A 17,766-nucleotide genomic window follows, 5' to 3' on the forward strand; every position below is an offset into this window, starting at 1 on the left:
TGGAGTGCAGTGGTACAATCTCAGCTCACTGCAGCACACCCAGCTAATTTTTGCATTTCTGTAGAGACAGGGGTCTTCCCATGTTGCCCAGGCTGGTCTTGAACTCCTGGGCTCAAGAGATCCTCTGGCCTTGGGCTCCCAAAGTGCTGGGATTACAGGCATGAGCCAATGCACCCAGCCGTACTTCACATATTATAAATATTTGTTAAATAAACAAAATGTGTTTTATTTATTCATTCATTCCACAAATGTTTAACATCTACTACATGACAGGCAATACTCTAGGAGTTGGGATTATAACACTGAATAATACAAAGTTCCTGTTCTCAAGTCACTCACTTTCTAGTGGAAGTCGGACTATAAACAAATATAAAATATCAGATAAGGGATGTGTTATAAAGAAAATAAACCATGCTGATGTGATCAAGAGCAAATGTGGGCTCCCTTTAGATTGCATAGCAAAGGACCTCTAAAGCAGGAGAAGACCAGTGTGGCTTCCACAGCATGAGAAGGGGACGAGAAAGAGGTGGGCAGGGGACAGATTACATGAGGGGACATGATCTGACTGATGTTAATAAGAGATCACTCTGGCTGCTCTTTGAAATCTGGATACTGAGGGGGGAGAAAAAGAAGCTGGAAGCCCATCATAGGAGATCTTTACAGCAGAGAGAAGAGAAAAAAATGCAACTTGGAGCGAAGTGATGGTAATAAGATGGAGGAAAAATAGACAAAATTGAGGTATGTTTCAGCAATAGAGTCAGCAGGAGATTCCTGAGGGATTGGATTTTGGAGGGAAGGGAAATAAAACAATCTAGGAAAATTCATAGGGTTCTGACTTATATAACTAGGTAGACACTGGCACCATCTTCTCAGACGAACAAGACTAAAGGAGAAGCAGGTTGGATGAGGGAATCAAAAAGGTCTGATTATGTTTCATTTATTTTTTTCACTTGATATTCACAACTTGTGAGATACCAAGTACCATTGAGCCCTATTTTACAGTAAGAAAAACCTAGAGAAAAAGTGATTTTTTAACTTTTTAGAAATTAAACATCTTTCAAGTTTTTCGACTTCAACTCTAAAGTTTATTACCTCAATTTGAAAGAGCCAAAGTCAATTCCAGAGAATAAAAAAAAGAATACCTAAGATTTAAAACCAATTATTAGTTTTATTTAACAGCATTTGCTAACATGTATGCTTATCTTTCTTTTTTTAATATTCAAAGTTAATTACTATCTGTCTATGTTCAGTTATAGCCATCTTGTTTTGGGTAGAAGCTACCCATTACCTGAAATCAGTATGATGACCTGGATTAATATTCTACAACAGTGTTTTGAACGCTAGACAGCACAGTTGGTTAATGTGCATTAATATGGCTGAAAGAGCAAGTCAGACCTTCACAAAGGCCTCTAAAGTATGATCAAGGAATAAAAGTTTAAGACTCTGAATGACATCACATGACCCACCACTAGATCAAAAGCCCCAAAGTACCAGAGTATCATGAAATGGGCAGGTGTTCCCTGCTCAAAATGCTATGTCAAAAACTAGGTTTTCACCCATTTTAATCTGGGACACTGGGAATGATTTCAACAAACACTTGTTTAGAAACAACGGCTTCCCCCAAAAAAAAGCATTCCATAAGCGCTTGCATTGTTTATCACAAGATGAACAATAGCTATTGGCTATAAATGGTTGATCATTAATGGGGGAAACCCTCATGGCATATGTCCTAATAATGACAGACTTTCAGATTTTCCAAGTCCACAAAAGGCAGCCTTTGGTCATTGTGAAACCAATCATTTTCTTTTTTGGAAATAGTATTTTCTTTTGGCTTTCAGACTGAAGCATCGTCTAGTATTTTTCTATCAATACTAAAAAGACCCAAAGCCTTGACTTTTGCTTTAGCTCTGATGCAGAACTGCCAAATGTGAGTACTATGAAAGAGTTGATATGGCTGAGAAAAAGTGCACTGATATTAAGCTTCAAAGCCAAACTTTATGTTGAGGTAGATGAGAAATAGAAAAAGGGTTAATTTCCAAAACCATTTTTTCACTGAAACACGCATTCATTTTCCTTGAAAACAAACAAATAAACACAGTGCTTGGAAAAAAAAAAAAGGAAAAAGAAACAGCAGTGCCTTTATCACATAAAATATTCAGCATTTTGTTTTAATTTCCTAAATGAATAGGAACAATTTTAGGAATGCCTTCAGTAGAAACTAAAATTCATTTGCTGAGCTCCCCCTGCTGATTTACAACAGCAAATATTAGTTGTTTCACAAGAGAACATTACCATAAAAACTCATTCTTGTTTCTTAGAAACTTAAAATTCCTGGATTACTTTTAAAAATTTCAACCAAGTCGTTAAATACATATCCTAAAAATAGTTGACTGGAACAGACATATGATGGTACTTACAATGTCTGAATTAACATGTTAGAATTCAGTAATGAGAATATAACATCTAGGTCAGGTTACCCAACCTTTCTGCTCAGAACCTGAGAAAAGGGAGAAATCAATTTAATTCTCTCCATAAATCTTTTGGAAGACAGATGTAGAGACAGCATGTGCCATTTTCAATGGGACAATTACAATGACAACTTTATGGATAACTAAGCACAATCTGGTTTATAGTCAGGTTAATGGTGGATTGTGTTCTTTGAAGACAAGAACTGCATCTTAGTCATGTTGGCATGCTCAAACGACCAACAGAACTTTTCCAACTCTTATTAAGTCTTCTAGTAATACTTGATAAAACGCTTTGAATACGAGTACAATTGTTTTCTGAATATGAGTACAAATGTATACTTTTATACATCTGTGCTATTGTTTATTTTAGTACCAAAGTCCAAGGAGAGACTTGATGTGCTCTCTCCCACCCTGACACACTGAAATCTATGTATTTAAAAATTGCCTTGGTCCTAACCTGTCCTAAAATATAAAGTTAATTTGACTAGCATGGTCCATGCAATATAAGAAAAGGGAAATACTGATTAAGAAGACTATATAAAAGACATAAAGATTACTGAATTTTGCCACAGAGCAAATGCATGTGGAGGAATAAAATTTTGTACTGTATAGCAATAAACTTCCAGTGTATTTGTGAAATACTGAGAGAAGAAATAATGACTGGAGTTTAATTATCAGACAGAAGATGGTAGTCACCTATACAGAATTTTTTCTATATGCTTGAATAGGGCTGCAAGAGATGGTAATAAAATATTTGTAGGTCTATGTATTTATCAAGTGACTCTACCTAAACAAGGTCAAATGGCTTGTGTCTGACAAATTCCAGTCTATGTAATCATCCTTTGAACACAAGGAAACTATTTCAGCTTTGCAAATAGACACTTTGCCTTTCATTGGGGAACAAATTATTTTACATATTTAGGATGAAATATTTCATAACCTTCCCTTCGGGGCTCTTCTGACCCATGTCCCCACTGTGCACTCAGAGGCATCACCTAGGCTCCCTAGGGAGCTCCCTTGCCCTCTTCCCCTTTTGAGTATAGGCCTGCGCTGTGGCTTCTGGACAGATTACTGCTGGAGGGAACTTCCTCCATGCGCAATCTTGTCACAACATCACCTAATAAAATATGTGTGCTACTGCCTCTGCACCATGGTCATATCTTTTTCCTAAATCAAACCCCAAATGCCTCAAACCCCTACAGTAATGCACAATATTCCTTTCATAGAATGTTAATAGATTTTACCTGAAAAATATGACCCCATGGTGAATTTAGTTTTGGAAATGCTGTTAAACAGATTTCCCTACCACAGGGCATCCCAGAGCCTTTACTATATTTATTTGCATTGTGACTCTCCAAGAGAGGAATGAAAAACTCAGTGTTTCCAAAACTCATGTGGGAAACTCAGTGTTTTCCACACTGGAAACATTTATTGGGGAGCATCTTGGGAAAGCAGAAGCATGGCTGGCTTTTTACATCACGGGAAGTGGCCTCAGGGCTGAGGTGAATGGGCATTAGTGGGGAAAGTAACTTCTTTGAATGGCTCACGTAAATGCTGGTGTCTAAAAACCATTTTCCACTAAATTAAACTAGGGCTCCTTGAGAAATAGGTAATTCCAGGGCTAGGGAAAAGAAAGTGCTAGATAAGCCTGAAACATCTTTTCAAATCAGAAAGTAAAGAAGTCCTCGTAGAACGGACAGTGACATGTGAAAAAAATATAGGGGCTTACAGGAAAAAATGAAGGATGATTTCAGCATCAAAGTAAATTATGTTAATAAAGATTAACCCATCAAATAAAGTAAGAATCTGCAAGTACACGCTGGTATGAATAAATAAATGAAATTTTGAAATGGAGAGAAGGAAAAAGTTCTACCTTGTAGTAGAATGCCAATTAATAAATAGAGAAATAACAATAGAATATAAAAATCACCATTTGGCCACCATCACAGTAATAACTGACTAAGGCAAAAATCATCATGGATCCTAAAATTAGTGGGTAAAAATTTTATGGTGAATACGATATTTACATAGCCAAAGAATCAATGGACTTCATGTCAGTAAATATTTGTCAAACGATTAAAACATACATATAAACACACAAACATATAAATATATTTTAACAGGAATGGTAAAGTAGATGGGGTGCAACCTTAACAACTGGGAATCTGAGTGAAATTTGAGTTCTTTCTTCCATTCTTGCAATTTTTAAAATAAATTTGAAATCACTTCACAATAAAAAGTAAAGTAAGCTGTAGGAAAAGTCCCTTCTCTTACATTGCTTTGGTAATGACAGTTTCTAGCTGCTCAATTCAATCAATTAATTAGTGTTCTACCCACTTTACTCTTCACAGAAGCCTTTACCACTGACCAGAGGAATGGATGATGCCTCCCTTGCTCATTCCTCGGACAGCTTCTTCTGGGGATGTTTTTTCCTCCAGTTAAAGAATCACTACGTAGTGATGTTGCTATACCCCTCGACCACTTTCTCACTCACAGGCCCCAGAGAAAGCACAAGCCATGCTGTTGACTTCAGGCCCACTTAACTCATGGGTAAGTTTCTTCTAAAATTTTAGTTCTGACTCACCTTTCCCAGTAATTCACAAGCACAGAGCTTCTGATTTTACTACACTTTGCAGGTTCCATGGTTTTTGCATCTTCTTAAAAGGTCATTGCTTTTCTCATCTTAGAATTCTTTCAATGCTTCTAAATAGAAAACTTTAAAGTCACCAAATGGTTTCCTCAAATCCTCCATATCATCTAGCATAATGCAGGGCATGTATTAGGTGCTAAGTAGATATTTCTTGACTTACTGACTGGAACATATTTACCTGTTCCTGAACTATTAGAAAACATTTCATTATATAGGCATGTCCTAAGAAATACTACAATAAACACCTCAGCAAAATTAACATTTTTCTCAATTACTTTTATTATACAACCAAAGATACAATAATAAAAATCACAGATAAAATTAAGAAACACTTAAAAAGAAAGAAATATTTTGCTAGACTCTATCAGTGGTATTCCAAATTTTAAACCTGAAGCATTTTGGAATAACATATCTTGTACTGTAAAGAAACCAGTGACAGATATAGTATTTAAAGCCAGAAAGCAAAGATGTTCTATGATTCAAACCATTTCATCTTACTCCACTATAATCTAGTGCTTCCATACAGAAATCTCAAGGCTTTTAAGAGTTTAATTACCATCTATTTTTGAAAATAAACTTAAGGCCCAATGATAGTGCTTAAGATCTCAGTCTCTGGAGTCCAACATACAATAAGACCATTTACTGAGGAACCTCAGGCAAATTACTTAACTTGATCGAGCCTCAGTTTTCTCATATGTAAAATAGGATATTAATGGTACCTAAATCAAAGAGCTGCTATTAGGCAGAAATACAGTGGTATTTGTAAGGTAGGTGGCATATGTTAAGCACTCAACAAATACTCATTATTATTATTATTGCTATTACTGCCGTGATTAAATAAAAATAAAAAATAAAAAAACCAGGATCTCAAAGTGCATACATAGCATGATTCAATTTCACTAAAAGGGCAAAGCACATATAAACATATATATATATATATATATATATATATATATATATATATATACACACACACGTATTTATATGTACATATTTAAGGTATTTATTTATACATATGTTTTTATATATATTCATGTGTTGTTTAACAATGGGGATACTTTCCAAGAAATGCATTGTTAGGCAATTTCATTATTGTGTAAACATCACAGAGTGCACTTACACAAAGCTAGATGGAATAGCCTACTACATACCTAGGCTATATGGTATAGCTTATTGATCACAGGCTACACACCTGTGTAGCATATTACTGTACTACAGGAAATTGTAACACAATGGTAAGTATTTACGAATCTAAACATATTAAACAGAGAAAAGGTAAACTAAAAATAGAGCATGAAAGATTAAAAATGGTACACTTGTATAGGGCATTTGCCATGAATGGAGTTTGCAGGATGGAAGTTGCTCCGGGTGAGTCAGTGAGTAAGTGGTGAGTGAATGTGAAGGCCTAGGACATTACTGTATACTACTGTAGGCTTCATTAACAATGTATACTTAGGCTACACTAAATTCATAAAAAATATTTTTCTTTTTTCCATAATAAATTAAACATTTAATTTTTTAAAAACTTTTTGACTCTTTTGTAATAACACTTAGCTTAGAACACAAACACACTGTACAGTCATACAAAAATATTTTCTTTCTTTATATCCTTATTCCATAAGCTTTTTTTTTTGTTTTTTTTGGGACAAAGTCTCACTCTTGTCCCCCAGACTGGAGTGCAATGGTGCAATCTCAGCTCACTGCAACCTCTGCCTCTGGGGTTCAAGCGATTCTCCTGCCTCAGCCTCCCGACTATCTGGGACGACAGCCGCCTGCCATCACGCCTGGCTAATTTTTGTATTTTTAGTAGAGATGGGGTTTCACCATGGTAGCCAGGCTGGTCTCCAACTCCTGACCTCAGGTGATCCATTCCACTTCGGCCTCCCAAAGTGCTGAGATGACAGGCATGATCCACCGCACCCGGCCCATAAGCTTTTTTTCTACTTATTTTATTATTATTTTTTTTGAGACAGAGTCTCGCTTTGTCACCCAGGCTGGAATGCAGTGGTGTGATCTTGGCTCACTGTAACCTCCACCTCCCAGGTTCAAGCAATTCTCCTGCCTCAGCCTCCTGAGTAGCTGGGATTACAGGTGCATATCACCACACCCAGCTAATTCTTGTATTTTTAGTAGAGATGGGATTTCACCATGTTGGTCAGGCTGGTCTTGAACTCCTGACCTCATGATCCACCCGCCTTGGCCTCCCAGAGTGCTAGGATTATAGGTGTGAGCTACTGCGCCTGGCTCTCTACTTAAATTTTTTTTTTTTTTTTACTTTTTAAGCTTTCTTGTTAAAAATAAAGACATGAACATACACATTCGCCTAGGCCTGCACAATGTCAGGTTCACCCATATCACTGCCTTACACCTCCACATCTTGACCCATTGGAAGATATTCAGGGGAACAACATGCATGAAGCTGTCATCTCCTATGATAACAATGCCTTCTTCTGGAACACTTCTTGAAAGCCTGCCTGAGGCTGTTTTACAGTTAACTTTTTGTTACTAAGTAGAATGAGTACACTCTAAGTGATTAAAAGTATATGGCATTATATGTATATATAAAAAATATATTTTTATATATATTAAATTACATATATATAAAACACACATCCCAGTAACAGTTGCTTACATTAGCAAGTATTATGTACTGTACATAATTGAATATGCTATTCTGCTACACAACTGGCAGCACAGTAGGTTTGTTTACACCTGCATCACCACAAATACATGAGTAATTCATTACAATAGGACATTACAACAGCTGTGACATCACTAGGCAGTAAGAATTTTTCAGCTCCATTATAATCTTATGGGACCACCATTGTATATGCAGTACATTGCTAATCAAAACATCACTATGTGGCACATATATTTTACATTGATATTTACACATATATATGTGCTATGTGTGTGTGTATGTATCTATATCTATACCGAGAGAGAGAAAGCACATGAGCCTGCAAGGAACCATGAAAGAGATTCATAGAAAAAAGATATGAAAAAAAAAATGCACCACCGAGTGGTCATCTAATGATCAATGAATAACAATTCATTTTTGTTCTTACACTTCAGCGTATTCTTCAGATTTCTATGAACAGATTATCTTTGCAAATATAACCATAAATATGCTATTAAAAAAAACCTTTCACAAGAATGAACCATATTTGTTTAGAGTGTTATGTCCACAAAAATTTTGTTCACATTATTTACAATACGGATGGTCCTCAACTTACCACAGTTCAACTTACAATTTCTTGAGGTTATGATGGGTTTATTGGGAAGTAACCCATCATAAGTCAGAGAGCTCTGTATGACCTATGATGGGTTACAGCTTTTATTGAATAGATGTCGCTTTCACGCCATCATAAGTCGAAAAATCCTAAGTCAAACCATAGTAAGTAGAGAACTATCTGCTATGTCAGTGGCATTAAATTCATTTTTGACTTAGGATATTTTTTATTTACCATGAGTTTACAGAGACATAACCCCACTGTAAGTCAAGGAGCACCTGTAATTAGGAAAATACCGTTTTCACTGCTTTACATAGCCAGCTTGCTTCTTTTCATCAGAGAATAACTATGAAGAAAAAAATAAGTGACATGATTACCCTCTGCAAGTTCCACTCGGGTTGCTCACTGGTTCCATCATGTCCTATCCTTATCTTATATATGTTTCCAATGTTTCTTATTTCAACCTGAATGAAATGCAAAGGAGAAAAAAATTATCAGAATTTTTTAAATTAAGCACATTAAAAAATTCTTTCTTTTTACACTAAATGCATTTTTTGTTCCTAATAGTTAAAAAGCTCTCAGAAACTCTTTCAGAGTCTAGAAATGAAATGCCCTCAAGAAACAATCAGTGAACCTCACAGACACAGAGTATGAGACAGAAATATCATGAGACTTGACTAAAAATATGCAGAAGGAGTCAAATGAGAGAACAGGATGAAGAACACACATATGCTCAGTTCTCTGACTACCACACATTTCTCACTGGAAGCCAACACTTTCTGAGTTCCAATGACAGAAAGATGGGCTTGTATTTTAAGAAATTAAAAAAAAACAATTTTCACCAAAGAAAAGCTAAATATGGTGATTTCTACAAGCTTAAGAAAAGTGTGAGTCTAGAACTTCCTTGTACTCTGAAAATCCTGTTGTCTTTGATGATACCTAGGTTAAGATATAGATGTTCTACGTTCAAGGAAGAGAAGCAAACCTGCCCACGGAATATGGGTGCTGATTTAGTTTTTGATGTGACCCAAGAGTATTTGTTAATCCAGGTAGCATTGTGGAGAATTGGCTTTGGGAATCACTTTTAGCTCAACTGGAAGCCTGGCTGTTTGCAAACGGAGTAAAATATGTTTTTGTAAACTGAGTAAAGTATGTTTTTTTTACTTCTCTTTTCTTCAATTTCTTTATCTGTTGAATGGTCACATAATGCTTTCTGCATAAAATTTTCAGTTCAACTAAATAAATGTATATTAAAACAATAAACAATGTGCAAGTCCACAGGTATGCGAAGATGAAAATGACGGCACAATCTCTAACTTGGAGAAATATACAGACTAGCAAGGGAGACAGACTTATAAGCAGATATTTTTAGTATAATAAAATATGTCCAGGACACTGAACTGTGAGGATTTTTTTTAATGTAATATAGCACCTTATTGCTTAATGGCTTCAATAATAGCCATTGTTATTATTTCTACTACAGGCACCAATCTACCTCTGCAGACTAGAGATATAAAGAGGCAGGCACTTGCATATTATGTCTGACTAGACATTGCCTACCTATGGACTAGACCCTGAAAGAGCTGGGACAGTCAAATCACCCAGAAACTATCAGAACTCCTTTTTCATACCCAGTTCCCATGCTTAGAATTCTTTTTTTTAAGTGCCCACCACCACTTTCCCCTACAGACTGCAGCAGCTAGAACAGACCTGGGCCTGTTTCAATACCAGGTCAAGAGAAATTATGCTGTTCTCAACTGGGAAGAAGGAAAATAGGGATGTTAATCCCCAACAGCCAATTTCCCCCCACTTCCTTATTCCCAGAGCTGGTTTCAGTGGCAGAACTCAGAGAATAGCTCTTCCTCCCAGAGGAAGCAGGAAGTTATCCTCCAGTTTGAGGCTAGTTTGTCACTAAAAGGTAAACCACACTTTAAATATCCTTTCATTGTCCCAAGAATCTATTAGCACTTAAGTGTAAACTTCCTTTCTCCACAATTTAAGTGAAAACAATAAAGGGATATCTGAACAGTCTGGTTACCAAGCATATGTGACTTGATACCTATCTGTCTGTTACGGCAGAAGAGCAGAACTAACTGCCACTCAGGTCTGTGCCAGCCAGGGGGGAAAGACTTGACATGCTTGTCCCTTCCAATCCACAGTCACCCTGTGAAGGGTAAGGCTCTTTTAAGTGTCTACTTTAAAAGATGAAGAAATTCAAACAGGTTAAGTCATTTGTCTAAGGATACACAGCTGGATACACAGAAAGTTCCAAAAGTAAAATTTGAACCCAAGTTTAATAAAATATCCCACATTGTCCTCAGAAATGGCTATATGCTCACTTCAGGACTGGAAAGAAGGAAAAGAGAATGAAAGACAAACTTATAAGTGGCAAATGATGCCAATGAAAAGGAACAAGGGAATCAATACCCACAGAGGAGAGAGTGTAGAAATGTGTCAATTCATTCTAATTTAGGATTCTCAAACTATCATAAGACCCCAGTCTTATGAGTGCCCATTAACCCCTAGGCCAGTGCTTCTCAAACTTTAGTGCACACACAGATTACCTGGAGATCTGGTTAAAATGCAGATTCTGATGCAGTAGGTCTGGGATGGGAACCCAAATTCTGTGTGTTTAAAAAGATCCCAGGCAATGCCCATCCTGCTGGCCTGGAGTCCACAAGACTCTACACTCCTGGGGGCTTCCATGTGTAGACCCAATCTCCACCACTGAGGTAATAATCTAGAGCTATTCACACTTCACAGTAAATGACAGAGGCCAGTAGAAAACATATCCTGAGCCATTTACTAGCAGAGGGAGTCCTTGGTGCCTGTAATCTGTCATCTGTAGCGCACTTCACATCTACCAGGTGCAGCGCACGGCACACACCTTCCCAGGCATTCTTTAAACTACACAGCAAGGCTTTTAAGTGAGTATTATTACCCACCTTGTACTAAGTAGGATACTGAGGATTAGTAAGGATAATCAGTCTATTTAACGTCACAGAACTAGTGAGAGGGTGATTTGAACCTGGTCTCTGACTCCAAGGCTTCTGTTCTTAACCATTTTATGAGTTTTACCATATGTCAATAGGATTCCTTTTTTAATTTATACACATTTTCTCTTTTTGTCATCACACTACCTTAAAATTTAGAAAGAAAAGATATTATTGCCTGTATTCTATACATAAAGATAGTGCTGGCCTGGAGAAATTAAGTGGCATATTCAAGGTCACATAACTAACATGTGGGAAGCAAAGACTCCAATCTAGCTCACCCGATTTGCAGTCTAGTGCTATATCCAGGATTCTCAACCTTGATTGCACTTTAGAATCACTTGGGGAACATCTAAAAACCTAAATACCCAGACTGTACCTCAGGCAAATTAAACTAGAATTTCTGGAGGTGGAATCAGGCATCAGTAGTTTTTAAAGCTCCCTGGGTAATTCCAATGTGCAATCAAGACTGAGAATCTGTACCATCCATTCCAAGATTTGACCCTAAGTAAATTTTTCAGAAAAACATTGATAGGATTTATCAGCATATAAATACATATACCACAAGGTATATTATGAGAAAATTAGACTTGTGGGGTGACTTAAGGATCTAACCATACATACACATTCTGAATTCTAAACAATTATCTTCAAATAATCTTTTGAAATATGTATTTGTATAAGGTATGGCTGCCTGTGCAAGGAGCCAAAGTGCTCCTCCACAACTGCAGACAACTGCTTTTCTTCAGCGAAAATTAACTTTAATGATTACAAAAGTAGAATGACAGGCTCAGGTCTAAGAATCTAGAAACCATTTGAGTATTAGTGATTGCCAGGTGCTGTAGCCCCAAATAGCCTTGGGTTCCTGGCGACACAAGTTGTCCTCAATCATTCTCTATTCTCTAGCCAGCCTTAGGATGCAAAAGGAATACCCTCCAGAGAAAATGACTGCTGTTTAACAGTACACCAAAGAGCCACACAGCTTTCACAGGCAGTGGGGCTGGAAGGGTGGATTAGTGAAGTGGAATGTAATTGTCCTAATTGAAACTTGGCCAAAGCTCTGAGGAACAAGGAGAGGCAACCAGCCACATGCAAACTTAAGCAGCCCAGTGTTCTCTGACTCTAAGAAGTAAAGGAGAGAGAAATTAGAAATGGGCATGGGCAAAGCTTCAAAAAATGGCCTGTGAAGATGCCAAGGAAATGATTTCATTCTCAAGACTTTTTTAATTAAAAAGATGAAAAATAATTTTATAAAAAGAAAATAATTTCACACCTGTATAGCTCAGCTGAGCAACATCTATAAGTATATGCAAGTATATAAAAGAAGAGTTTTCATTACCAGAAGAATCTCTATACAGCTTATAAGCCGGTTATAAATTGAGTTGAAGTTGACAGTTTATAGGGCCAGTTTCAAACCCATGGCCTAAAATAAACTGTCTTTAAAGAAATCAAATTTTTCTACAACTTTCCTTGCTTGAATAAGATATGTGAGCAAAAATATTTCCTTTGATTGTTACAATAAGCATTATTAACTTACAGGCATTCTAAAAGACCAGAGGTTCATTTTATATAGGAGACACACACACACACACACTTCTACATTACAGAAATGTCTTTGAAATGTTCACAGGAAAATATTACTGCCAGCGTTGTTTACCTGAAACTCATCCTCGTGTCCTGGAAGGAAGAGCTGCTCTGAGCTGTCCTTGCAAAGACTTATTGGCCCAGTGACTCCTTTATCTCCATACACCCAGAGAGTGACATTGGCTTGAGTTCCTGTATTTCCTGTCAGCACTAACACCTTCCATTCACCTTCTGACAGAAGAGTCTCACTACTTTGGAAATGTCTGATTTCTTCTATGGGGGAAAAAAGCATTAGTGGCAGATCAGATACAACATCAGGCTGACAGAATCCTTTGTCACACTGGAGCCAAAGGACATGAAAACTGGGCAGGGTAGGGTGAGGCAAGCAGGAGGCACTGCACTGTGAAGACTCCAGGGAGCTGATTTGCGCTTGTCTCCTCACAGCAAGGTTCTGGTCAACTGAAACTCAACCACCAAAGTAAACTGGATTCGAACAATAAACATCTGACCTACGTGGCAATCTTTCACTTATCCTCAATGCTATAGCACAGGAAGGCAAACTGGAGTTTCTGTCCCATGTCCACAGATTTTTCATAAAGCTGCCTGCTTGACCTACATATTTTATATAGAACTACCACCATATAAAGTAACAAAAAAGGGGAATTAAAACATGTTTTCACATAAGATAGGTAAGTGGCAAATTGAGGGAAAAGAAAAATTTTCTGAAATATTTCTGAAAAAATTAAAAAATACCTTACTGGCGTGGGCAATGAAAAGGATTTGGAACTAAAGAGAGAATTTTCATACATACAAATGGTTCCTGAGGTGATCAGAGCAGTTGTCCATGAGAGCAGGGATGCAAAGCACTTGTGTTTCAGAATGCATCCTCTAGCAACCAGCAGTGCCCAAACACAGTCACTCCTGTTTGTAAAGAATGCCATGACATCCCAAGCTAGAATGGCTGTCTTCTTCACACTCCCTTTCACCTGTGGTCTCATCTGAGGAGATACTGGGCCAGACAATGCTGAGGGCATCTCCCATGCTACTCTGCACGGGTTGTCTGAAAGTACCCCAAATGCACTTTAATTCTTAACTGATATTTCCACTTTGAAATCTTATATACCCAAGATGATGAGGTAAAAGTTCTTCATGTCAAATGGTTAAAAGGTAGCCAGAGCTGATCTCCTTCCTTTAATTCTGTAGCTTGAAACTATAGGCAGCCCTCGGCAGCACTTAGGATCTTACCAACAATGATGACAAGTCTAGAAAATAAGAAATTCTTCCTGCTAAGCTATAATGAACTAATTTTAAAATAAAAACCATGCAAAAATATATAAATAAAAACAAATGCTATGAAAGAACTGACATTCATTTTTAAAAGTTTTTTTCTCTAGAATGTGCTGAGTAATCTCTGTCAGTATAACAGCTCTGGGTAATCTCTGTCTGTGGGAGTGACTGAACAATTTAATTGTTTTTAAGCTCCTATTATATGCAGGGTTCTGTGTTGCATGTTTCATATGCATTTCTCATTCAATCCTCATTCCAAACTCATAAGGTGAGTCAAATTATGATGCTCATTTTAAGAAGAGGAAAAGAAGCAGGGAAGTTAAATAATATAGCCAAGTCACATAATAAGTAAACTATGGGATGTTTAACTGCAACGCACCTGCACTTAAACAAGCTTGATAGGCATTCCGTGTTCACCTAAACATAATTCACCAGGATGCAGCAGTGCTGCTAGCATCTGAGGTTTTCTTCTGCGCTGCACACTACCCTAAGCACTTAACATTCATCATCATGTCACTCTCACTCAACCCTCATACTACTCCTGTGAGGTGCTGTCCCCTATTAAGCAGATGGACAGACTGGGACTCAGAAGTGAAGTGACTTGCCCAGAGTTACACAGGAAGTAACAGGGAACTAAACTTCAAACCCAGGCAGAGCAAGTGTGAATCCCATGCCATTTACATCAGAAGTAGCTGACCCAGAAATGATCACAAAAATTGGTCCAACAAAATTTTATGACATGATCTAATTTTCAAAACTCAGTGTTACATGTGAACATTCGGCCACTGTGCCTGACATTTCTAGTCAAACACACTTGGAATTTCCTCAGGCCCAGGCAATTGCATCACCAGATCTCTACTGACAAAGACTCCACAGCACATCCATGAGTTCCAGAGAGAAACTGGTGATCCTAGGTCAATGGCGGACATTTTAGGATGTCAATCATTCACTTACTTACTATCTTATGGATATCTTATTCATCTAAAAGAATCACTTTTACTCAATTCAAGAAAAGTTTAGTTCCTATTATTTGCTGGGCATTATGTTAGGCTCATTGCTCTCATAATAACAGAACTGATGAAAAGTTTGAAAGATAACTAATGAGAGTCTCACCCTGGAGACACATGCTATCCAGTGGTGAAAACGGACATATAAATATCTGGATTTCAAACATTCAAATACCTTCATGGAAAACAAACAAACAAATAAAAAACTACTGAAAAGTTCAGGTGTAGCGGAGGGCAGGAAGTGAGTAATTGAGGAGTGGGCAGAAAAGGCTTCACAGAGGAAATCTTAGTGCTGGATGTAGGAAGATGGCTCCGAATTTCGCAGAAAAACAGGAAGAGCATTCTAAACAGAGGGGACAGCATTCCCAGCATGTGCATGGCTTGAAGCAGCAGGCATGCTGGAAGAACTGCAGGTGCCAATGTTCAGTTGAACATAAGATATTATGTGTGAAGGGGAGAGACAGAAATGTGAGGATCATGGAAGGCACTGGCCAAGCTGGAAGGGAGTTGGCACATCCTTTTGCAAGCAACAGAGAGCCAGTCACAATTTTAAAGTATGGTGGTGGTCTGAGCTAAGTATTAAAGAGATCGGTCTGAAACAGGGTGAACTGTAGCAGGGACAGACTGAGGTAGGAAGGCCAGTGAACAAACAATAGGCACTAGACAGTGAACAAACATACAAAGAAACAAACCTGAAATGAAATCAAGAGACCACGGTTATTTAGTCTGAATTTTTTTCCATGTCTGTGCATGAATGAACACAAATCTATGTGTGTATGTGTTCAGCTTGTTTGTTTGATTTAATCTGCAAATGAGTTGACAGTCTCTAAGGCCCCTTATTCCTGCATTAACATGTTCTTGCATCATTTGCACAAAAATAACACATTGTCAGGGTACACTCATATTATAAAAATTGATGGCTAAATATGATATAATCTATAACGCAGAATGATGTATTAAAGTTTGTACTGTTATCAATTAAATATGAACACAATATAATACCATGATCTTTTGGAAATGAACCAACGTCCATTAGTCTCAGACTATAAATTTCTGCTGAGAACTGAGAACCATAAAAGCAGTTGCTTTTGTTGACCAGAAGTTTAAAATACTCTAAGCCAGGAGAATATTTAATGGGGACCCTGGATTAGTCAATAGACTCCTTCACGGTCACCCTTAATAAAATCTGTCGTACCTAAGATTATTCAGATGACTCAAAAACATGCCCTGTGAGGGTGACTGAACAATTTAATTAAACACCAATCAGGTTGACTCAGACCAAAAAAAAAAACAAAAAAATGTTAATCTACTTTGTGTTGCTGCTAGTCCACTGAAGCTCTAGTGGAAAAAAATAAATTACTTGTAGAAATAAATAATAAATTAGCTGATTCTAATAGTTCATGGGTTGATTAAAGTTGAGGTCAGCATAAAGCATGAATTACCATCAGAGTGTGGCCATAAAAGGACAGCTTTTATAGCCTCTATATGCTATTCCAAGATAGTATTTGAGAAAGCTGATTTATTCTAACATGTCATTGAAAACAACTGAAAACAAATGTGTCCTAATATCTGATAGTGTAATATCAGATATTTAAACCCTAATTTCAAAATATATAATCTGAAAAAAATAAGACAGTGAAAGCATTCCCCTATAGTTATCTTGCAATGGATGAAATCTATTTCTACAAAATTAACATAGTCTTGTTTTATTCATAAATTTGCAGTTTCTCAATTAAGGGATACAAAGCACAGGATGCACCAAGCTGGTAGAGATAACTAACACAGAAAACAGGATCAAATAATCAAAGGCATCCTAACATGCTTGTCTATTGGATTAATACCAAGGAGATAAAAACTAACCAGAATCAAGGTAAAAGTCTGTGTCTTGGTTGAAAGATCAGTTATATGTTTTACACTGAAAGGATATTATGAATAAAATATCCTAATGATCTTAATATAAACCAGAAATGCAACAAAAATGCCCAAAACATGTATTCCAAGCTGAGACTGTATTAACTGATGTATAAGGTCACATAAAAGGAATACCATTATTCTAAACCGTTCAGATTATATGAGAAGACAGGTTCTTACTTGGAGATTCACACTTTAAGAGAAATATTCATAAAGGTGAAGAGTCTAAAACCATATATAAGAAGAAATTATTAAAGCAATATATTTGACACAGATGAGAATATACTGAAAAGAAATACTAAGAATCCACTTTTGGTATATTTATATACATATAAGAAGAATATACTAAGAGGAAATGAGAATATACTAAGAAAAAACAACAATGGTTATTTTATAGAAGAAGATATTGACTTTTTTATAGGCCAAAAGAATTTATGGGTAGTTTTTCTGCTCAACATAGGGAGGTACTTTCAAGTGATTAGGATTATCTGAAATGGAATGGCTTATTTCTGCACTCTTCCTATGAACCTCTATGTTGCTTATGATGTGTCAGAGGTCCCTTCAAATCCTCAATCTATGATGAACGAAAACTTACACTACCTTTACAATATAATTTACAACAGCACAAGCATT

General features: G+C 36.9%; 1 protein-coding gene across 1 annotated transcript in view; it reads right to left on the reverse strand.

Annotated features, from left to right (window-relative positions):
- RP1 (RP1 axonemal microtubule associated) overlaps positions 1–17,766 on the reverse strand; it is a 274,928-nt gene that overhangs the window by 121,507 nt on the left and 135,655 nt on the right. The window contains exons 17-18 of the mRNA XM_055348747.2: positions 13,002–13,201; positions 8,729–8,815 (exon numbers count right to left, since the gene is read on the reverse strand). Coding sequence (XP_055204722.2) covers positions 8,729–8,815; positions 13,002–13,201 — 287 coding nt within the window. The remainder of the gene's footprint in view (positions 1–8,728; positions 8,816–13,001; positions 13,202–17,766) is intronic.

This window comes from Gorilla gorilla, chromosome 7, assembly GCF_029281585.2.
Source record: "Gorilla gorilla gorilla isolate KB3781 chromosome 7, NHGRI_mGorGor1-v2.1_pri, whole genome shotgun sequence".
NCBI classification, from domain to species: Eukaryota; Metazoa; Chordata; class Mammalia; order Primates; family Hominidae; genus Gorilla; species Gorilla gorilla.